The 23497-nt window shown below is 41.2% G+C and overlaps 2 protein-coding genes across 2 annotated transcripts in view; one reads left to right on the top strand and one right to left on the bottom strand.

Moving 5' to 3' along the window:
* NUSAP1 (nucleolar and spindle associated protein 1) overlaps nt 1-11043 on the bottom strand; it is a 33384-nt gene extending 22341 nt beyond the window's left edge. The window contains exons 1-4 of the mRNA XM_054715563.1: nt 10882-11043; nt 7693-7761; nt 1539-1682; nt 114-270 (exon numbers count right to left, since the gene is read on the bottom strand). Of these exons, the coding sequence (XP_054571538.1) occupies nt 114-270; nt 1539-1682; nt 7693-7761; nt 10882-10974 (463 nt within the window). The 5' untranslated portion in view covers nt 10975-11043. The remainder of the gene's footprint in view (nt 1-113; nt 271-1538; nt 1683-7692; nt 7762-10881) is intronic.
* Nucleotides 11044-11310: 267 nt separating this feature from the next.
* Nucleotides 11311-22963, top strand: OIP5 (Opa interacting protein 5). Its single transcript, XM_008143220.3, has 5 exons — nt 11311-11632; nt 11877-11943; nt 16645-16767; nt 19121-19202; nt 22487-22963. Exons 1-5 carry the CDS (start codon nt 11314-11316, stop codon nt 22580-22582), a joined length of 687 nt encoding a protein of 228 aa, XP_008141442.2. The 5' UTR covers nt 11311-11313; the 3' UTR covers nt 22583-22963.
* Nucleotides 22964-23497: the final 534 nt, after the last annotated feature.

Raw genomic sequence — 23497 nt, forward strand, 5'->3', positions numbered from 1 at the left:
ATAAATGTGTTATTTTAAGCCACCCAATTTGTAGCACTTCATTACAGCAATCATAGGAATCTAAGGCACATGCTGCCCTAGCAGTTCTGGATTTTTTTAGTTACTTGCCATACCATTTATTCCACTATTTCCCGAGGACACTGCATTCTCGTTTCCTTGTCTCTCATCTGGTGGAGATGGAACTTCTGCAACAGGTCTGAGAGCCTGGTTTTCCTGTTTTTCTTGATTCTGGAACTCAGTGGGATCACTTGTTTTTATCTCTGAATGATCCTGATACAAATTGAAAAAGGAAATAAATTATTTAAATAATAAATAAGAAGTCATCACATTTGAACGTTGCTAAGAGGGTACATACATCTTAAAAGAAAAATATTTTTGTAAATATATATAGTGATGGATATGAACTAGAATTAGGATGCTCATTTCCCAATATATACAAAAATCGATCAAATCATTCAATTGTACACCTGAAACTAAAGTAATCGTATATGCCAATGATATCTCAATTTAAAGATATGCCATTAAAAAAATTAAAAATATTGCTTATAGTCAGATATTTAAAAAAAGAAATAATCACTACCTTCAAAAGATGGGTACCAAGCCCTAGCCGGTTTGGCTCAGTAGATAGAGTGTTGGCCTGTGGACTAAAGAGTCCCAGGTTCAATTACTGTTAAGGGCATGTACCACGGTTGCAGGCTCCTCCCCAGCCTGGGCCCTAGTTAGGGCACGTGCAGGAGGCAACCAATCCATGTGTTTCTCTCTGTCTTTACCCCTCTCTTCCGCTATCTCTAAAAATCAATAAAAAAATAAATGAACACTTAAAAAAAAAAAGATGAATACCAAGCTGAGGGGGGAAAGGTATTTAAAAAAGTAGAGTAAGATTTCAAGTGGTAGGTTTGGTTCTCTGCCCCATCAAGTGTCACTAGAGTGTGAATCTGGGACTAGGAGATACTAGGGACCATTGGAAGGCATAAATGGCAAGATTAACTCTTTCAGGGATGAGAAACTAACACTAAGAGAACCCGATAGGCTAACAAGTAAGGGACTGTACAAAGCTAGCAAATAAATACTAGGACTAAGCCTTGTAAAAAGTATGTTTGAATGAAAGGATAATATAATCAGAGTCCTCTCAAAGCAAGTGAGGGAAGCTCCTGCAAAAACCCGACCTTGCTGCTATAAGACTAAGAATAGTGTGACCACCAGGTCTAAGACAGACTAGGAAAGAGGGGGAAAAATCATATTTAATGTTGGTTTCTTTCCTTCTTATTTACTACATCTCACTTAAGAAATGCTTAATGAAGGTTTGTATTTCTTCAACAAATATTTACTCCCTGCTGAGACTTAACAAGTGCTTCCTGAGTGCAAGCGCCCGGGGCAAGGTGGTGAGCAGCCTAGGCTTAGGGCTGTGTATTCATGGAGCTTACAACACAGTGTTTACCACTACTGATAGCATAAGAGAATTAACAAAAAATTCCCTAAGAATATGCCAATTTTGGCACAGGTGGTGGCTTATTCTTAGTTTGCACACCTCCATTTACCTGGGAGTCAGGATTGCTGTGGACAGTCCTGCGCCTTCTCCTTTTCTTGGTGACATGGCCAGCTGGTTCCCACTCAGCTTGTTTCTGACTGCTGATCTGCATCTCGGTCTCATCACAAGAGGATGCAGAAGTTTGACTTTCATCCTGAAAAGAGAGATATTAGTCTACCATGTCCTATGTATAGAGGCATACTACTCAGAAAGAATAAGCATTTAAACTGAATAAAAAACATATATTACGTCCAACCAGCATGGCTCAGTGGTTGAGCGTACCTGGAAACCAGGAGGTCACAGGGCACATCCCCGGGTTTCGGGCTCGATCCCCAGTAGGGGGCATGCAGGAGGCAGCCAATCAATGATTCTCTCTTGTCATTGATGTTTCTATCTCTCTCTCCCTCTCCCTTCTTCTCTGAAATCAATAAATATACATTATAAAAAATATGTATAATGGATGCCTGGCATTCTGTTAAAAAAAAGTGCATGAATTTATTGAATATATGCTATGTGCCAGGCAGTACCCTAAAACTAATAATAATTACAGCTAATATCACAACTTTATTGGACTGTTTACCTAGATTATCTCATTTATTTCTCAAAGCTTATGAGATAGGTAATAATATTATCCACAGTTCACAGATGGGGAAATGGGGGCTTAGAGAGCCCAAAGCAGCTTGTCAAAGGTGAAAATAAGGAGTAAAGTAAGAACAGCACTCCACTACCATAAACTAAAAGTAAAGAGCTACATTGTCAAAACAGTACAGTACAGGTTACCAGAACATCTCAAACAGACCTGTTTATATACTAAATCATTGTGTGATAATGGTTACACTTCATATTTGTCGGGGAAGGTTGGATTCATTATTCAAAACATGATGCTGAGAAAATTGTTTTTAATTTTTTTTGGGGGGGGAGGGACAATGAACTTCGATCATTCCCTCACACCAAAATGAAATCTGAATGTATTAAAGATTTAAATGTAAAAGATCAAAAGATAAAAGCACTAGAAAATACTCACGTGAGGGGAAGCTTTTTTACCTGTAGACTATAAAGGAAAGGTTCGATTTATTTTTGGTGCTTTTCTAATTTTTTTATTCATAAGTTCTAATTTTTTAAAATAAACTAATTAAAAATATGTACATATGGCTAAAAAAAAATACTAAGAGATTATAATGAAAAGCAGTTGGTTCTCTGCCTACCTTTCCTATTTCTCAAGCTTAATTTCAGGTGGCTACTAATATATCACCAGTGAGATATTCACTTATATTTTCTTTTTTTTTTTTTCACTTACATTTTTCATAGCTATATTTAGTGCCTATCATGTGCTACAATTTATCTCATTTGTATCACTCACCTCCCCATGTCCTTCCTAACAGAATCGTACCACTTTAATCACTCAATTAGACAGCTTTGCATCTTTAAATATACTAAAGACCTTAAATCTTGTTCCACAACTATATACATCTAGCTTGTAAACTGCAGATATTAGCATCCTTACACTTCCCTTCACTTCTCAATTTCTGTCATCTATTCTCTTTAAGCATCCAAGTTGATAACATTTACAGCCTATTATGTAATCTTAACTGAATCATCTGTGCCTTTTCTGTGTAGCTTGATTCTAAAGGTTATTGATAAATAAGTTATTGTAAGGCTTTTTAAAACAAAAAGTTGTTTTCTGTATCATCTTTGTTTCGTTTAGGGTAATTTTTTAAAAAATTGATTTGAAAGAGAGAGAAACATCAGTTTGTTGTTCCACCTATTGATTCATTGGTTCATTTTTTAAAATATTTTTTTTTATTGATTTCAGAGAGGAAGGGAGAGGGGGAGAGAGACAGAAACATCAATGATGGGAGAGAATCACTGATTGGCTGCCTCCTACATGCCCCCTACTGAGTAGGGATCGAGCTGGAAACACAGGCATGTGCACTGACCGGAAATCAACCTGTGACCTTCTGGTTCATAGATTGATGTGCAACCACTGAGCAACCCCAGCTAGGCTATTGGTTGATTCTTCTTTTTTTTAATTTTAATTTCTTTATTGATTAAGGTGTCACATATTTGTCCTCATCCCCCCATTCCCATCCCACACCCCTCCCCACGGATGCCCCCACCCCCCTGTTGTCCTTAACCATTGGTTAGGCTCGTATGCATGCACACAAGTCCTTTGGTTGATCTCTCCCCCCTACCCCCACCTTCCCCTACCCTCCCTCTGAGGCCCGACAGTCCGATCGATGCCTCCTTGTTTCTGGTTCTGTTCTTGTTCCTCAGTCTATGTTGTTCATCATTTCCCCTAGATGAGTGAGATCGTGTGTTACTAGAAATATACTTTTAAGAACCGAATGTGAGACGAGCAATAATAGTTATGCTGACAGGCAAATGAATCAGTCTGTAGTGAGTTTCTTTCTGGACCAACAGTTCTTTTGAGACCCAATTTCAATGTCCACCAGGTCCTTATGTGTACATGTCGGCACTGACTTTTCAGCTCTGGATGGTGGACCAATGGTGGTAATGCAGGTCCGACTCCCTCTGGTTTGGTCTCGCCCGGACCCAGAGGCACGGCTTCACCCGGACTCAGGGGCACGTGGCCTCACCTGGACCTGGGACCCAGCATCACCCGGGCCCCGGCGCGCATGGCCTCACCCAGACCCGGGGGCGCGTGGCCTCACCCAGACCCGGGATCCAGCCTCACCCTGGTTGATTCTTGTATGTGCCCTGACTGGGGGATGAAACCTACAACCTTGGTGTTTGGGGATGATGCTATAAACCAATGGAGCTACCCAGCCAGAGCCTAGGGTCATTTTTTTCTTTTCCTTAAACTCTGACTACAGGCTTTCCTTAAATGTCTATGATTGTTGGTCTTTTATTCATATTTCAGAGCAAAAACCTCATTAGGAGTTTGAATGTGCGTGCCTGTTATCGGGTGGAATCTGATCTAGTAGGTTCCTTAGGAGGAGGCTATCGTGCTGGGGATCCTTGATTGCCAGAAGCCCTTGGCTTGATAACAATCTACTTTCCTTACAGAGAAATCTTCTAATATTTTAGCCGGTAGCAGACACCTGGTACTCTGCACATGGAAGTAGGGAATAGACTGCTTTGTAGCTGACTTTTCAGTCCATTTCACTATAATACCTGGACCCCACCCTCTGAGAATGATTTAGTTGGCCGGGGTTTTGGTGAGGCCTATATACTAGTATTTTTAAAAATAATTCTCCCCAAATGATTTTCCCACACAACCTGAATTGAGAACCACAGTATAAAGTAAATGTGTTGGGCTCTAGCTGGTTTGGCTCAGTGGATAGAGTGTCCCAGGTTTGATTCTGGTCAAGGGCACATGCCTGGGTTGTGGGCTCAATCCCCAGTGGGGGGTGTGCAGGAGGCATCTGATCAATGATTCCCGCTCATCATTGATATTCTACCTCTCTTTCCCTCTCCTTTCCTCTCTGAAATTGATAAAAATACATTAATAAATAAAGTAAATGTGTTGGGAGTGAAAGAATAAGGAGGCTTAGAGAGTGGAAGGTTTTAGTCAGAGGTGGAATATTACCAACTAGTATAGTTCCAAGGGATATAAAGTCCAGAATATACTCAATGAAATGGGCGGCTGATGAATAGCAGAAACGAAAGTCACAGGAGTTAAGGAACCAGGAGACAAGGGTATAAGAGACATCCAGATGAACCTTTGAATTCACCCAAAATAAGGTCAGAACATGAGGAAAACAAAAAGACAGTGAACATCAGAAAGCAACAGGAAGGCCAACAGACAAGAAATGAGAATAGGTGAATATAATGTCAAAGGAGCAGGGATATTTACATGAGAGTAGAAAGATACTATCTGGATATGACTTCCCAACTCCCCAAATAGTTGTGGGGAAGACAGTGAAAAGAAAAAGAAGAAACGTTCCACTATAAAAGTGGTACCTTCGCGCCCTAACCGGTTTGGCTCAGTGGATAGAGCATCGGCCTGTGGACTCAAGGGTCCCAGGTTCGATCCCCGTCATGGGCATGTACCTTGGTTGCAGGTGCATCCCCAGTGGGGGGGGTGCAGGAGGCGGCTGATTGATGTCTCTCTCTCATCAATGTTTCTAACTCTCTCTCCCTTCCTCTCTGTAAAAAGTCAATAAAATATATATTTTAAAAAAAATAAAAAATAAAAAAAACAAAAGTGGTACCTTCGGATTACACCGTACATTACTGTAATATACAGATACTTTTAAAGTGGTTATTCACCCCATCCCCTAATCCAGCCCCATAGTAGCACCTCGCAGTGTAGGTGCTATAGCTGGTTTTAGAAGCCAGTTAGCACAACTCTCAGAGATGTCTTGCTTTAACCCCACACACCTTAACCATGGTATGTTAGTCGGGAGGCCAACAGTGATAGCGAAGATGTGTTAATGCCTGAATGCGCCATGCTTAACTATAACAGACTTGTCTAAATCTAAGGCCCGGCAGGCGTGGCTCAGTGGTTGAGCATAGACCTATGAACCAGGAGGTTATGGTTCAATTCCCGGTCAGGGCACATGCCTGGGTTGTGGGCTTGATCCCCAATAGGCAGCCGATCAATGATTCTCTCTCATCATTGATATTTCTCTCTCTTTCTTCCTCTCCGTTCCTCTCTGAAAAAAAAAAAAAAAAAAGAAGACCAAAGAGGCACACAGCCAGACTAACCTACATCTGAGCTGCTCCAATTCATAGTTAAGACTGACCTCTAGTGGGAGAATAAGGCTTCGAGAAGGTCTGATGTCACACTCACTCAGATATGATCCACACCTGGGCATTCCCCAGGTAATGATTTGGGTGTCTGGAAGCTTACTCATTTGTCTATCCTTGGGGACATTAATGATCTCTTTGCCATGCATTTGGATTGTGCTGATTCCTGTAGTCTTAGATAAATGAACTTTTTGTCCATCAGGTTTTTCCACCAATCTAAGCTCACGATTGATAGATTCACCACTTAGGAATTCTCTATCTGACTGAATGTTGACTAGCATCCTGCTCTTGTGAAACTTTTTCAAAAAGAATGGCTCCTGCCCTAACCTGTTTGGCTCAGTGGATAGAGTGTGGGCCTGTGGACTCAAGGGTCTCAGGTTCGATTCCAGTCAAGGGCATGTGCCTTGGTTACAGGCACATCCCCAGTGGGGGGTGTGCAGGAGGCAGCTGATCGATGTTCCTCTCTCATTGATGTTTCTAACTCTCTCTCCCTCTCCTTTCCTCTCTGTAAAAAAATCAATCAAATATATTAAAAAAAAAAAAAAGAATGGCTCCTGAGATGTTGAATTTAAAATATGATAGATCATTTTACATTTAGTTTATCAATTACTATCCAAAGTAAATCAGGTTCAGATAGAACTATAATCATGTATCCTTAATCATTTAAAAAAACACACACACACAAATAAAATTTAGTTGATGTAAAAACTATTAATTTGTTTTGTTGTCTATTTTTAGTTAATTAAAGGAATCAAAGGAATTTTAAATGTTTATAACTTGGAACACAGTTAGAGAGACTATACAGTCAGATAAGAGGAAGTTAGATTTTCAGTTCATGTTTATATATTTATCTTCATTTCCAGATATATAACAGATGCTCTCCAAGGCCCAGTTCGGTAAGGCCTTTCAACACTTTCCCTATTTCAAGTTAAGAAACCTGGCCCTAATGAAGCCTTCATTGATCCTTTTAGGCAGCATGCCTCTCAGAAACCTGTGGTGTACATTTAAAGCAGCCATGACAACCTCTGCCATCAGCAGTGCTTTACCATTTGCTACAAGTCTCTTTCACTCAGAACAGGAAACTAAGAATCAAGGAGTTTGTGTTTTCTCAGGTAATACACAATAAAATGACAAAGCTGCTACTTAACCTGGGTTTTTCTGACTTTGAATCTAGTTCCTTCCCTACTCATATCAAGTTATCTCTTACAACTTTTGGCAACTGAGTAGTTAAACTTTTGCAATTGTACAAGAACATCTTATTCAACATATTAATTGCTGCAAGACACTTTCACCATTTATAACCAATAGTTTTTATGAAAGGACTCACCATAACCAATCATGATCTTTTTGGTAATAAACAGTATGTCTTAAAAGACATCACTAATTGTGTCTATCATTCATTACCTAAACATGATTGTTTTGCTAAACAGGTGATGAAAAACCTTACTTACCTGATTTCCATTTTCTTTTCTTGCTTCTCCTTTCAGGTGGGCTTTCAAGGCTTTTAGCAGCTTGTCTGCCTGCAGGAAAGTTAAAGATCTTAACAGTAGAGCCAAAAATCAAATAAGCAAGACAGCCCTGACCGGTTTGGCTCAGTGGATAGAGCATAGGCCTGTGGACTCAAGAGTCCCAGGTTCGATTCCGGTCAAGGGCATGTACCTTGGTTGCGGGCACATCCCCAGTGGGGGGTGTGCGGTAGGCAGCTGATTGATGTTTCTCTCTGGTCAATGTTTCTGACTCTCTCTCCCTCTCCCTTCCTCTCTGTAAAAAATCAATAAAATATATTTAAAAAAAAAAATCAAATAAGCAAGACAGATACATTGAACATTTCTTTCTGTTCTTGTATTCATCAAATGTTCTTTGAGCGGCGGGCTCTGGGAATAAAATGAAGGCTGAAACAGAACTGGTCCCTGCCCTCACAGATTTCACAGCAGAGTGAAGTCAGACAAGGAAAGGCAATGACAACGCAGTGGGGTCAGTGCCAGCACGAGGAAGCGCAGGATGTTGTGAGAGAACACAGCTGGGCTTGCCCATTAGGGTAGAGACTTCAGCAGGTAACTGAACGTTATCAGACTGGTGTAACTCAGTTACATTTTTTAAAATAACTAAATCTTGATAATTGCTTGGAGCAATTTATTCATTTTTGCTATGTACTTGGAATTTAAATAGGCAATTGATTTAAGGAGCTCCTGGGCTGTACCAATTATAAATAATTTCAAATACTTTAATTATGGAAAATTTCAAATACATACAAAAGTAGAGACTAGTTTCAACCCCAAAGTATTTTATAACAAATCCAAGGCATCATAACATTTCACCTGTAAATACTTGGTATTACGAAGAGATAAGGACATAACTAGTAAAAAAATAACAGAGAAACAGCCACAATACCATTATCATACCGAATAAAATTAACAATATCTAGAATTTAATACCTAGTCCAAATTTAATTTTATCCATGTCAAAGGTGTCTTTTTATAATTGGCTATAATAAAGCCTTGTACGCCTGAGAATTGTACCTCTCAACAAATATTTGACACCTACTATGTGCCAGATATTGTGCGCTAGGCAGGCAATGGGGTCTATAGTAACAAATATTGTATTACTCCACCTCTATGAAAACAGATGATTAGTTAACTACCTCAGATCAGGTGCCTCAAGAGACAATGATCGGTGGGACTTTCAGAAAAAGATCTAAACTTGCAATAGCTCTTTAGAGATCCAAGTGGTTGTGGGGCCTTACTGTTAGTCAGAGCACTGAACTGAGGTAGAAACCTCTTCTGTAAACCTCTTGCTATCCTGTGGTGCACTGCCAAGAAGTAGGCGTAAATAATAGTCTGAATAAATACTCAGCATCTCCTATATAAAATGTACTGACTTAGTAGTACTGTGAAGGCTTCCAAGGTGGAAGGATGAAAAGATCCCAGTTCAAGGAACTTAACTTTTAGTAGAGAAGATAACACACAGAGTACAAGGCGGAAGCCTGCAAGCGCTCAAAGTCAGCACTTAAAATTAAACTGTTTAAAAGCACAGAGGGCTCCTGGGGTTACTGGGGTGGTGGACCTGTTGCTAAGGAAATGAAGAGGAGGGGGTGGGGCATCAAGTCAGTGATGACAGTTCAGTGGGACTGATAGAGAGGAGGGGAGTTGCAGGGCTGGGTGGAAAAGGTGAAGGGATTAAGCAAAAACCAAAAGAAAACAAAACTGAGACAGACAATATTAAGGTGATTACCAGAGTGAAAAGGAGGGATGGGGGAGATAGAAGAGGGTATGGGGAGGTAAGTGGTGATGAAAGGAGACTTAATTTGGGATGGTGAACACACAAAATACAGGTGATGTATTACAGAATGGTACACCTGAAGACTATTTCATTTTAGTAACCAATGTCACCCAAAAAAAATTAAATAAAAAGGGGAAAAGAAGAATAAATGGAAATGATTCATGCAGATAAAGAAGACAAGAGGAAGGAGGTGATCTGAGGCCGAAGGGTCAAAATTAGCAAAGGCAATATGATGGACAAAGGTACCAAGTTTTGATACAGACTTGGATAAAAGATTCTAGCCAGATTGCAAAAAGCCTAAGGAATTTAAGCTAAGGTATTCGGCTTTGTTTATGAAGTATTAGGGAACCATTAAACATCATAGCTCAGATGCCCTGGCTGGTTTGGCTCAGCCGATGGAGTGCATGCTTGGGGACTGAAGGGTCCCAGGTTCAGTTCCAGTCAAGGGCACATGCCCAGGTGTGGGTTTGGTCCCCAGTGGGGGGCGTGCAGGAGGCAGCTGATCCATGATTCTCTCTCTTCATTGATGTTTCTCTCTCTCCCTTCCTCTCTGAAGTCAATAAAAATGTATTTTAAAAAAAGAAAGAAATATCTCCAAAGACCCTCCTTTATTATTCTGCCACAACAAATACCTGAGCACTGATTATTTTGTTTAAACCACTTAAAAGCCATAAGAACAAATCTCCAGAGTATACATTAGCATTATATAAGAAAATGCCACTAGAATCTAATATAGAAACCCAATCCCAAACTGAATCTCCACATTTCCCTCCAACATTTTGCAGCCTCGGAGTCAAAGACCTTACTGGTTTGGAAACACTACCACAATAGTGATCAATAAATGAACGATCATTCCAGATCAAGGCTGAGTTATAAAAATGTGTCCAGAGGTATGGTCCCTTAAAAACCACCCTTACTTCCAGGTCCCCCAATAAAGTAGTATTAAGAGATTCTGGGTGCTATTACAAATTATACAAGTGCTACTATGTTGAATTTTCCAAAAGCCAAGGCAGTATTTCCGCGACTGCCTACCAATCAATGGGCAATTAGAGCTCCTTGAGCTTTCTGGGCCTGCATTTGGTCATTGATGCCCTGGGAAGTATCACCGAGTATTTCCAATAAAACCAAACCAAACAAATCCTTTTGAAGCCGAGGCCTATGGGAGCCCCCAGAAAAGTCAGCCTCAAAATCAGGTGAAGAATATGGTTCCCTTTCCGCCCAACTTTTGCAGGTGTAGGGATACTTGAGAACCATACCTACTCCCTCACCTCCAGGGGCCCGCTCGGTCCCTGCCCACCGCTTCTCCGCAAGGCCGCTCAGCCTACCCCACCCGCTCCCGTTCGGAACCGCCGGCTCCTTACCCTCAGGTTAGCCCGGAGGCCCAGACTCTTGGCCAAGTTCTGCAGGTCACTGTACTTGAAGGAGTCCAGCTCCTCGAGGGAGGGGACGGTCATCCCGACCAGCAATCCAGGCAACCCGGCGAAGCGCCCTCCAACCTCCGGCGCGCGGTTCAAAACTCAGGCGCACTACAATCGTTGACCCAGTCAAGCTTTATACACAGTTTAAACTAGGGATGCTTCACTTCCATTGGTTAAAAAGGTATTGAAGGCGGGGTTTCCTGGAGTTGACCAATAGAAAGGCTGATCCCCTCATCCAACGCAGGTTCCATCACACCCCTCACCAGGCAGTGCCTGCGCTTCAGGGCCGGCTCGCGGTGTCCAATGAAGACGCAGGACCCGTGCTTGGGGCGGGGCCTGGTGCGCGTTCGAAATCCCGGCGGCGGCCGCGGGAAGATGGCTGCTCGGCCGCGGCGGCATCGCTCTCGGTATGCAAAGCCGCCGGAGGCTGACTTTTGTGATGGCACTAAGACAATTGACAGGTCCTCTTTTACGACGTCCATGGAGTGGGACACACAGGTGGTGAAGGGGTCCTCGCCGCTCGGCTCCGCAGAGCTGTGGACGGAGGAGCCGCCACCCGGACCGCGGCTGCCGGCCTGGCTGCGGCCCGAGAGGTGCGCGGTGTTCCAGTGCGCGCGATGCCACGCCGTGCTCGCCGACTCGGTGCACCTCGCCTGGAACCTCTCGGGGTCCCTCGGGGCCGTAGTTTTCTCCAGTGAGTGGGGGCGGCGTCTGGGGAAGGCAGAGGGGGCCCAAGATGGGGAGGCGCAGGAGGGTGTTCCCGCTCTCTCCCGGGGTGGCAGAGAGCCGGTTGGGGAAGAAAACGGAATTATTATCTGGAAATTGGGGGAAACTTTCCTTGATTATTGTGGAGGAGTAGGTTTTCCCTTCAAGGCCGCACAGGTGCTGGTTCTGATCGCTTCTTCTTCTTCTTCTTTTTTTTTTTTAATTCTTCATAGGGGTTACAAATAACGTTGTTTTGGAAGCTCCCTTCCTTGTTGGCATTGAAGGTTTACTCAAAGGCAGGTACGTACTAAGATTCCTGATCGGTCTCCAGTCCCTGACTTGATGATACTGAGGAGCGATCTTGCGCTGGAAGAAAAGTTTATTCCATCCATACAATGTATTGGAAGTTTGTTCCTTTTACCTGTTTCAGTCTTCTACGAACTTGATGCAGTAATCGGTGGAAAAGTTGTATTTGTGGATAGATTTTAAGATCTCTTTGAGGGCTACGTATCCCTAGTGGCTTGTGCAAGTGAAGTGAGGCTAAGAAGGTATGTCTAGTAGAGGAAAAAGGAGAAAATTATGTTGTTTGTTTTTGTTAATCCTCATCCGAGGATATTTTTCCATTGATTTTTATTGAGAGTGTAAGGGAGAGGGAAAGACAGAAACATCTATGTGAGAGACACATCAATTGGTTGCCTCCCGGCTCGCACCCGGGAACCTGCAACCAAAGTACCCGCCCTTGACCGGAATCGAACCCGGGACCCTTCAGTCCTTGGGCCGATGCTTTATCCACTGAACCAAACCAGCCAGGGCAAGAAAATTATATTTTGGTGTATAGTGATAATAACTTACTACAAACCACAATCCTTTGAGATAACTAGGACTTTTTTTTTTTTTTTTTTTTTTTATGTTTTATTGATTTTTCACAGAGAGGAAGGGAGAGAGATAGAGAGCTAGAAACATCGATGAGAGAGAAACATCGACCAGCTGCCTCCTGCACGCCCCCTATCGGGGATGTGCCCGCAACCAAGGTACATGCCCTCGACCGGAATCGAACCTGGGACCTTCCAGTCCGCAGACCAACGCTCTATCCACTGAGCCAAACCGGTTTCGGCAAGATAACTAGGACTTTTAAGTTTGCATGTAACCTGGCATTTGTAATAAGCAATAGCAGGACTAATTCTGCCATAATCCAGGAAACTAGGAGGAAGACACGTTTGAATGTTATCTACTTGAATACAGTAATCTGTCCCCTTTACCCATGGTTTTGTTTTTCACGGTTTCAGTTACCCGAGGTCAACTACAGTCTGAAAATATTAAATGAAAAATACAATTTATAGGTTTTAAGTTGTGCATCATTCTAAATAGTGTGATGAAATCTCGCTCATGGTTAGTTATTTACTAGCTGGCTTGATTATCAGATCAACTGTCACAATGTCTGTGCTTGTGTTCAGGTAACTCTGATTTTACTTAATAATGGGCCCAAAGTGCAAGGGTAGTCATGCTGGCTATTCCGATCTGCTGAAAGTGTGTGTTTATATAGGAAAAAACAATATATATATAGGGTTTAGGACTGACTATCCATGGTTTCAGGCATCCACTGGGGGTCTTGGAATGTATTCATTGAGGATAATGGGGTAGTATTATACCACCTAGTAAACTTTGCATCTTGCCAGTTATGATTTATACGTAACAACAGTACTCAGTGGATTTAGTGTAACAAGGCTCCTCAACTTGGAGTGTTGGTGTTAACAGCAAATACAATTCATTCTGACCAGTTTGATTCAGTTTTAGGGTTAAATTATAGGAATTCATTTTTTTTTTTTTTTGTAAAATGTATTCATAGTCTTTTTAAAAAATATGTTTATTGATTTTTAGAGAGAAAGGAAGGGAGAGGGATAGAAAGATAGAAACATCCTAGAGAGAAACATCAATTGGCTACCTCCTGCACGCCCCCTACTGGTGATTGAGCCCACAACCCAGTCATGTGCCCTGACCAGGAATTGAATTAGTGACCTCTTGGTCAGCACTCAACCTCTGAGCCAAACCAGCTGGGCTAAGGTATGTGAATTCTTAGTTGCTTTAGTTAGTAACCAGGAAGAGGTCTGTTGTTCCTCTTTCCCAATTGAAAGACACTCCTTATCTTTACTGGAGTGTCCTCTTCCCACCCAAAGGGAATGGAGGGAAGAAGTGGTAGCCTGTTTGGAATTGGACATGTGGGATCAGAGGCAGAAGCTCTCTGAATATCATCTTAGAAAGAAGAAGAAGAATGCATCTAGACCCATGCTCTCCAATGCTGTAACCACTAGCCACATAGCTATTGAGCACTGTGGCCATTCCGACTTGAGATATGCTGTGAGGGCAAAATACATACTGGATTTTAAACACTTGGTACAAAATAATTTAATAACTTAGAAATATTGATTAAATGTTAGTTATATTTTTGATATATTGGATAGCATAAAATATGTTAAAATTAATTTCACGTTTTTCTTTAAAAAAATTTTAAACAAGACTAAGAATTTAAAATTACTTATTTGGCACCCGACTGGTATGGCTCAGTGGTTGAGCATTGACCCAGGAACCAAGAGGCACATGCCTGGGTTGCAGGCTCCATCCCCAATAGGAGGCATGCAGGAGGCAGCCATCAATGATGTTTCTCTCTCATCGATGTTTCTATCTCTCTATCCCTCTCCCTTCTCTCTCTAAAAATCAATAAAAACATATTAAAAAACATTTATAAAATTACTTATGTGTCTCACATATTTCTATTGAACAGTACTGATCTAGATGGTTTATAAAACACTGGAAGGAAAGAACCATGTGTTGGGTGTTTTTGGAATAAGAGGAGCCATGGGACATGGCAGGAAGAAATTCATTACTAGTTATTGGTTCATGCAATTAGGATGAGAAGTCCCAAGAGTTGTAGTTGTCAAGCAAGAGCCATTGGTTTAGTCCAAGTTCACAGGCCTGAGTGTTACCAGAAAAGGGGACCTGGCCCTGAGTGGTTGTGCCTAGAGCCAGCTGGTAGTGTGTGGATTCTTGACTTGGTGCAGGAAAGATTTCACAATACTTGTCCAGGTGATTTTTAGAGGATGTTTATTAAATGCTGGGGACAGTGAAACACGGATGGGCCTAGAATAGAAGCTACAGGAGAGGAATTAGGTGGGAAAATGAGTCTAGACTGGGTTACCTTAGCTCACTAAGAAGTCAGAGAAAAGGGGGCCTTGGAGACAGGATCAGGGGGTTAGCCTGGGACCAGCTGCCCCTGTGCATTGTGTCTGGTTGCAGACCTTGGGCGGGGGGGGGGGGAGTGGGAGGGGAATCCCTTAGAGTTTAGGAGACGCATGCCTGTGGGTGAAGAAGGGGAAGGGAGAGGTGCTGGCATGCTCCTTCCTGGAGGGAGAGAGCAGGAACGTTTTGTTTTGTAAGTATATCTTTACTAGAGGCCCAGTGCATGAAATTCGTGCACTGGCGGGGGGGGGGGGAGCCCTCAGCCGGCCTGTACCCTCTCACAGTCTGGGAGCCCTCGGGATGTCCAATTGATGCCTCAGGTCCGTTTCCCACAGGCAGTCAGACATCCTTAGCACAGCCACAGAGGCGGGAGAGGCTCCCATCACCATCGCTGCACTTGCCAGCCGTGAGCCTGGCTTCTGGCACACTGACCACCCAGGGGGCAGCTCCTGCATTCCTGCATTGAGCGTCTGCCCCCTGGTGGTCAGTGCACATCATAGTGACTGGTCCTTTGGCCGTTCAGTTGATTTGCATATTAGCCTTTTTATATATAGGAGGATTGATTTCACAGAGGAAGGGAGAGGGAAAGAGAGATAAAAACATCAATGATGAGAGAGAAGCATTGATTGGCTGCCTACTGCACACTCCTGGGGATTGAGCCTGAACCCAGGTATGTGCCCTTGACCAGAATTGAACCTGGAACCCTGCAGTTCGCAGGCTGATGCTCTATCCACTGAGCAAAACCGGCTAGGGCTGGATATTCTTATATGCCAGCAAATATGGTAAGTGACTTACCCAAGTGGTATATTAGTAACTAGAACTAAAATCAATATTTCCCGATTCTTCATCCAGTAATGTTTCAGAGGATGAAGGAAAAGAAAATTAATGGCTTGCTAAGGGTAATAGGATTTTTTTTCTTTTATTTATTTTTTTAGAGGGTGAAGGATAGAGAGATAGAAACATTGATGAGAGAGAAACATCAATTGGCTGCCTCCTGTAGGCCCTACTGGGGATCAAGCCCAAAACCCAGGCATATGCCCTGTCTGGGGATAGAACCGGGGACCTCTTGGTGCATGGTGCACTCAGCCACTGAGCCATATTAACCAAGTGGATTCCTTTTCTTAAAGTTTTTTGTTTTATCTGCACAATAAAAATACTGATTTGAATTCTATTAATAAATTATTTAGTAAGCCCAGGTCAGCTTGATTATGTAATGGTAGCTAAATTAAATAGTGTTATGTAGTTTTATATGTTTAAATGTTAATCTGATTAGTTAGCTCTCTTTCTGCTTTTCAGATGTAAATAACTTTACTCTGTTGAATTGACAGTTCTGCATCCATGATTTCTTTTGTGGCCAGAATACACAAGGTTATCTTTAATCTAGGGTGTAATTATATTAAAATCTGAGTTAGCCGAAACCGGTTTGGTTCAGTGGATAGAGCGTCAGTCTGCGGACTGGAAGGTCCCAGGTTCGATTCCGGTCAAGGGCATGTACATTGGTTGCGGGCACATCCCCGGTGGGGGGTGTGCAGGAAGCAGCTGGTCAATGTTTCCCTCTCATCGATGTTTCTGGCTCTCTATCCCTCTCCCTTCCTCTCTGTAAAAAATCAATAAAATATATATATTTTTAAAAATCTGAGTTAACCTTTCTTGAATGTGACATTCCTATTATAGCATAGTTCTTAGGAATGCATCCAGATGCTGGTTATTTTGTATTTGTTTGCAGATTTTCTTTCTTACCCATATTCTGTTTTTTTCCCCCTCCAGCACTTACAACCTTTTATTCTGTAGTTCCTGTGGGATTCCCATTGGTTTCCATCTGTATTCTACCCATGCTGCCCTGGGTGCATTGAAAGGTCACTTCTGCCTTTCCAGTGACAAAATGGAATGGTGAGTAGACTTAGTCTTTTTTTGAAATTGATTTTTAGAGAGAAACATTGATGTGAAAGGAAAAAATCAATTGGCTGCTTCCTGCATGCCCCCTACCAGGGATGGAGCCTGCAACCCAGGCATGTGTCTTGATTGGGAATCGAGCCGGCAACCCTTCCGTGCACAGGAGGACGCCTAACAAACTGAGCCACACCAGCCAGAGTGACAAAGATATTCTTTATCAAATAAATTTTATAAGATCTTCCAGAAAAGGCAAAATGTTCCCACCAAAGAAGATGTTCAAGTCAGGCACTGTCTCTTATAAAAAAGATTTTAGCTCTCTTTCCCTCCCTTCTTCTCTCTGTGATCAATTAAAAAAAAAAAAAAAGCCCTGGCCTATGTGGCTCAGTCAGTTGGAGCGTTGTCCCGGACACCAAAAGATATATATGCTTCTATTCCTGGTCAGGCACATACCCAGGTTTCGGGCTTCTCTCTCTCTCTCTCCCTCTCTCTTTCTCCCTTCCTCTCTGAAATCAATAAAAATCTATTAAAAAAAACAAAGAATTAATCAGTGAATATATAAATAGGTGGAACAACAAATTGATGTTTCTCTCAAAATTAATAGGTTAAAAAATGTCTTTTCTTGATCATTAAAAACAAAAGAAAATTGCCATTGATGACCTAATTTTGCCAGGCGTTATGCTTTCCTCACTAAGTTCATAAAATAAGAAAACTGAGTCTCAGAGAGATAGAGGAGCTGAGATTTGAATCCGTGTCTTAACTCTAAAGCTCATTTTCCTTTCATAAAGGAAATATAAAGTTTCCCTTTTCTCTTTTAATATGCTTAGATAGATATCTCTAGCTGAGTTATGGATGACTAAGCAATAAAACTCTCAAATAAAGCCCATCCTTTACCATGAGGTTGTTCAGTGTGCACTAGATATACCATTTGTTCTTCAATGCATATTTTCAAAAGGAAATATACACTTGAGATGTACTTCAATTTCTAGTTTCTTCTTTTTTTTTTTTATTTTTTATTTTTTTAAAATATATTTCATTGATTTTTCTACAGAGAGGAAGAGAGAGGGATAGAGAGTCAGAAACATCGATCAGCTGCCTCCTGCACACCCCCCACCGGAGATGTGCCCGCAACCAAGGTACATGCCCTTGACCGGAATCGAACCCGGGACCCTTGAGTCCACAGGCCGACGCTCTATCCACTGAGCCAAACCGGTTTCAGCTCTAGTTTCTTCTTACATAATTTCTATTTAGAATTAAGTTTAAAGAGGGGGATAACTAAATGTGTGCTATTAGTAACCTCAAATATTTTTTAGAAATGGTTATAATTGTTTCAGCAGAGCTGTAATTGAGTTTTGTTTAGGGGAAATAAACTTTTAGTAACAAAAAATTGGAATATAAATTTTAAAAGCACTATGGGATTCTATGTCATTTCTTAATCTATAAAATGAGTTGGACTCAAAGGTCAGTATATTCTTTTTGATTAACTAGAAATTAGGAAAGTATCGGTAGCATGAGTCTGGAAAGATAATAAATCTGTATCTGTTTGTATCAGGATGAATTTGGTTGCCAGTCACAGAAAACCTGACTATAACGGCTTTAACAAGTAAGGGGTGGGGGCAGTTGGCCACTCCAGGAGTTTTCCAATGCCTCAGCCATGACAGGGCTCTGGGTCATCATCTCTGGTTCTCTTGGCCCTTTCTTCTTGGATGCAAGATGGCTGCTGCAATTATAAGCATTACATTCATAGACAGTATCATCTCCACCTGGACGGAAAAGGATATGGGAAGTATGGGAATACAAGGAATAGTCTTTTATTAGCACAATGTCACATGATCACTTAAGCTAGGACAGCAAGTTATGTGACAGTAGGGAATAAGATTGCCACAACTGGCTTAGAATAGTATGGTTCATCTCCTAGGACCGGGCACACTGCTGCCCTAAACAAAATTTTGTTAACACCAAAGAACTGAGGAATAGCTTCTGGGTAGCCAACAAGTAGTAATTTTTCATAATGTGATTCTTTTTCTTCTAGCTGTGCTACATGATCTAATGGTGGAGTGTGAAGCTTATACTCATCAGAATTATTCCTATGACTCTGATTTTTTTTCTAGTTTCTCCTGGGTTAATTTTATCTCATGTATTCCTGACTGGCAAGGGGTGGGATGAGGACAGTGTCTCTCTGATGATTTGTTAATTGATAATTTGTTTTTTCTACAAAATACATTGTGAATCTTGAAATGGAAATCAGTAAGAAGGCTGTCTTTGCTTGACACATACTGCTTTAGAGAGCAAGTTTGCTTCACTGATTATCTTAACTGTGGTCTAATACTAATATTTTCTATTTTCTATCTAGCTATCTCTTAAAAACAAAAGCCATAGTAAATGCATCTGAGGTGGATATTCACAACATGCCTCTACCAGAAAAGATTGCAGAGGTAACATTTCATGATTGTTGTGTATCCTTTAATCTAGACAACTCCTGATAATTTGTACCAATGACCTTGGGAATGATGAAACGATATGATACTCCAACAATTTTTTTAATGGATTTTTCTGAAGAGGAAGGAAGGGGAAGAGAGACATGGATGTGCAAGAGATACATCAATTGGCTGTCTCCCACATGCCCTGAGTGGGGATCTAACCCCAACCCAGGTTCTACATGCCCTGACCGGGAATCAAAACTGGGACCTTCTGGTGCACAGGATGACAATCCAACAAACCGAGCCACACGGACCAGGGCAATTAAAAGTTCTTTTTTCTTTTTCTTTAATACCCAAGGATATGTTTTTTATTGATTTTAGAGAGAGAGGATAAGAGAGAGAGAAACATTGATATGCAAGAAACACATCAATCAGTCCCCCTGTACACACCCCAACCTGGGATAGAACCTGCGACCTGGGTATGTGCCCTAATTGGGAATCAAACCTGCCACCTTTTGGTGCTTGGAACAACACTCCAACCAACTGAGCCATTCGGCCAGGGCAGGCCTCGTTTTCTTATCCATTCAGCCATCTGTTTTTTCATTGGAGCAGTTAACCATTTACATTTAAAGTAATTATTGATATGTGTATGTAGTTATTGCCATTTTATTATTGATCCTCCCTTACCCCTCAAAGAAGTCCTTTTAATATTTCTTGTAATACTGGTTTGGTGGTGATGAATTCCTTCCTCTTTTTTTTGTCTGGGAAGAGCTGGCTATTTGAAACTGTGTGGGGATGTTCAACTCTAAGGGTACTGCCCAAAACAATGGAGATTTTTGCTTAAAAGGAAGCTGGTAGTTCTATGAGAGCAACAAGCTAAACCTTAGACTAGTTTATGAGAGAATCAGGGAAATAGCTAAGAGCAGGCCTCCTGGAGTTGGAACTGGCTTTAATAAAGGTTATCCCTACTAAGTGTCTGAATTTAATTGGATTAGACTATGGAGCAATTTATGTCCCAGGGCATTGTTGAAAACAATAGAGCAATCAGCCAGCAGTTAGTGGAGGTTAATAGCTGGGTGTGATGCTAATGGAGGCAGACAGCCTACAAAGAGATCAAGGAAAGAGACAGAGAGCCTTGCTAAAACCAGTCATCCCAAGGCTGTGTTCTCTGAGGAGTTACAGGCTGCACACTGAGGGAAACAGGCATCAATAAAACAGTCTAGCCAACTTTCTAAACAGATGAGCAAACCACCACTAAAGGAAGGAATGTGTGTCCTGTTTAGTATCCAGAGTTGCTACAATATATTATCTAAACTGGCCATTAAAAATAAATAAATAAATTGTCCATTTTCAATAAAAAATTAGACACACAAAGAAAAGTATGATCCATACACTGGATAAAAAGCAGATATCAGAGCCCTAGCCGGTTTGGCTCAGAGAATAGAGCATCACCCTGTGGACTGAAGGGTCCTAGGTTCGATTCTGCTCAAAGGCATGTGCTGTGGTTGCAGGCTCGATCCCCAGCTCTGGTAGGGGCTGTGTGGGAGGCAACCAATCAATATGTCGCTCTCACATCGATATTTCTTTCTCTGTCTCTCCCTTCCACTCTCTAAAAATCAATGGAAAAATATCCTTGGGTGATAATTAACAACAACAAAAAAGTGGACACCATACACTGCCTTTTAAAGGACCCAAATATTAGACAAAGCCTATAAAGCCGCTAATATAAATATGTCCAAAACTAAAGAAAAACATGGTTAGAGAAGGAAAGGAAAGGCATGATGACAGTGTCTCTTCAAATAGAGGTTATCGCCTAAAGAGAGAGAAATTATAATTAAATAAAAATCCAGTGAGTTGAAAAGTATAAACACTGAAATGAAAGATTCACTAGAGGGGCGCAACGGATTTGAACTGGCCAAAGAAAGAAGCAGCAAACTTAGAGATATGGATTGATAACCTTATGCAATCTGAAGAAGAGAGAAAAAAGAAAGAAAAATGAACTGAGCCTAAGAGACTTACAGGACACATCAAGCACACCTAAATATGCTTTAGTGGTGGGAGTACAAAAAAGGAGAGAAAGAAAGTAGAAAAAATGTTCAAGGAGATATGGTTAAAATTTTTCAAGTTTGATGGAAAGCATTAATCTACATATTTGAAACTTCAACAAGGTCAGGAAGGATAAATGCAGAGAGATCTATATACCTCAGCACATCATAGTAAAAATATTGGAATATAGATAAAGAGAGAAATCTCTCTTTTTATTTTTGATTTTGTGTTCTTTTATTTTGCTCTTTCCAGTCTGAAGCTACTATCATGGGCATTTAGTTATACAAATAAAACTTACAAAAAAATAAAAGATCATGACACCCAGAGTGATATGCATGGCGGACAGGGGATTGGGGGGCTGGCAGGGGTGAGAGAAATCTCTTGAAAGCAAAAGAAAAATGATTGATTATGTCCAGGAGCACCCCAGTAAGAATTGTCTGTTTAAGCAAAATTTTCTGATAAATTTTGTATATGCTTATATCTTGAATCATAAAAAATAGATTTAGTGTACTGTACAAATTATGGAAATAAGATTTTTTTGTTGTTACGCATGACTTCAACAGAAAACTGTTAATCCATTTTTCTGTATCCATGATAAGTTTATTTTTATTTATGAGTCTAAGTACATGTTGTATGCTGAAGAACACTAAATTTGGTTCTAAATACAACTATTCTACGGTGAAAGAACTATTGAAAATTATCGAATTGCAACAAATACCTCTTCTAAACCTGACAACTAGAGCTACTTCTGAAGACCATTAGAATATTAAAGAAAGGCATTTTGTCTTCCTTCCCAATTTTTGGAGTTTAAACCTGGTGATAGAGGTAGGAAGGAAGAAGATAGAAGTAACAATGACTAGTCTTTTTTCATGTGAAATCTTATATCTGAGGATCTTATTGTACTCTATGTTACATAAACTTCTTTTAGAAAGAGAACAAATGTATTAATGAAATGTGTTGAGACATTGCCAGCTCCCAATCACTAGCATGAATTTGAAGTGACTTCTAAAATCAGCAAATTGAGAGGTAGATGCCCTAATATATATATACTAGAGGCCCAGTGCACTAATTTGTGCACGGGTGGGGTCTGGTTGGCCTACCCTGATGTGGGGCGGGCAGGCAATTGGGAGAGGGGGCAGGGCCAGCCCAGGGGCAGGGCCTGCAGGCCCTGGTCGAACTCCCAGTTGAACTACCGGTCTAGAGGACAATTTGCATATTAGCCTTTTATTATATATATATATTTCTCTTCCCAGATAAAAGAGAAGATAATACTAACGCATAATCACTTAAGTTCACTGATGAAGATGCTGAAGGAAGTGACTCCTGACCAGTCCAACATAGAAAACTGATCTAGAACCAGAGCTCTACCAGGGTCAGGCCTTACTGCCATCTTCAAAGACAGGTGCTGTTCAATCATTTCTTGAGAAAGATCAACTTCAAGAATGGACAGGAAATGTGGTTTATTATGTTTACATCTAGGCTGATTTTCCAAATTATTTGTGAAGCTGTTTATAGAAGATGAGAAATTAAGGAGCTCTCTGGCCAAGATTCATATCTATTTGACTTCTGAAATTATTTTAGCTCTCATCAGTTTCATAGTCATTTCTGAAAACACCTTTAACTGCATATTTAGGGATTAAGAAATATATGGTAATAAAGTTGTACTTAATGTTGACTACTGTGATTCCTACATGGAGCAGTTATATGAATAGTTGTAACCAAGAATTAACATTTCAGTTAAGCAATAAAGGTTTTATATTCTGCATTTTCTCAAGGTTATAGTCAGCCCTGTGTTTTATTAAAATGTGTAAATAGCCCTAGCTGGTTTGGCTCAGTGAATAGAGTGTCGCCCTGTGGCCTGAGGGGTCCTGGGTTCGATTCCGGTCAAGGACACATGCCCAGGTTTCGGGCTCAGTCCCCAGTGTGGGGAGTGCAGGAGGCAGCCAATCAGTGATTCTCTCTCATCATTGATGTTTCTATCTCTCTTTCCCTCTTCCTTCCTCTCTGAAATCAATAAAAAGATTTTTTTAAAAGTGTAAATAAATTCCGTGTTTTCACTTCTTAGTGAGCTTTCATTACAGCTTAGAGCAGCCTGTTTCAGGGGAGGGGGCTGCTGGTGCCAACCATGAGCTGTAAATCCACAGATTACTGTTTGAAGAGAGAGAGCCTCTGAACAAGGGGAGGAAGCTTGAGAAGGAGCTCTGCAACTACCCTTGGGCCCCCTCCCCACCTTTCCCTTGCTCCCTCTTCCCTTTCTCAAGAGA

The sequence above is a fragment of the Eptesicus fuscus genome, chromosome 5 (assembly GCF_027574615.1).
Source record: "Eptesicus fuscus isolate TK198812 chromosome 5, DD_ASM_mEF_20220401, whole genome shotgun sequence".
Taxonomy (NCBI): Eukaryota; Metazoa; Chordata; class Mammalia; order Chiroptera; family Vespertilionidae; genus Eptesicus; species Eptesicus fuscus.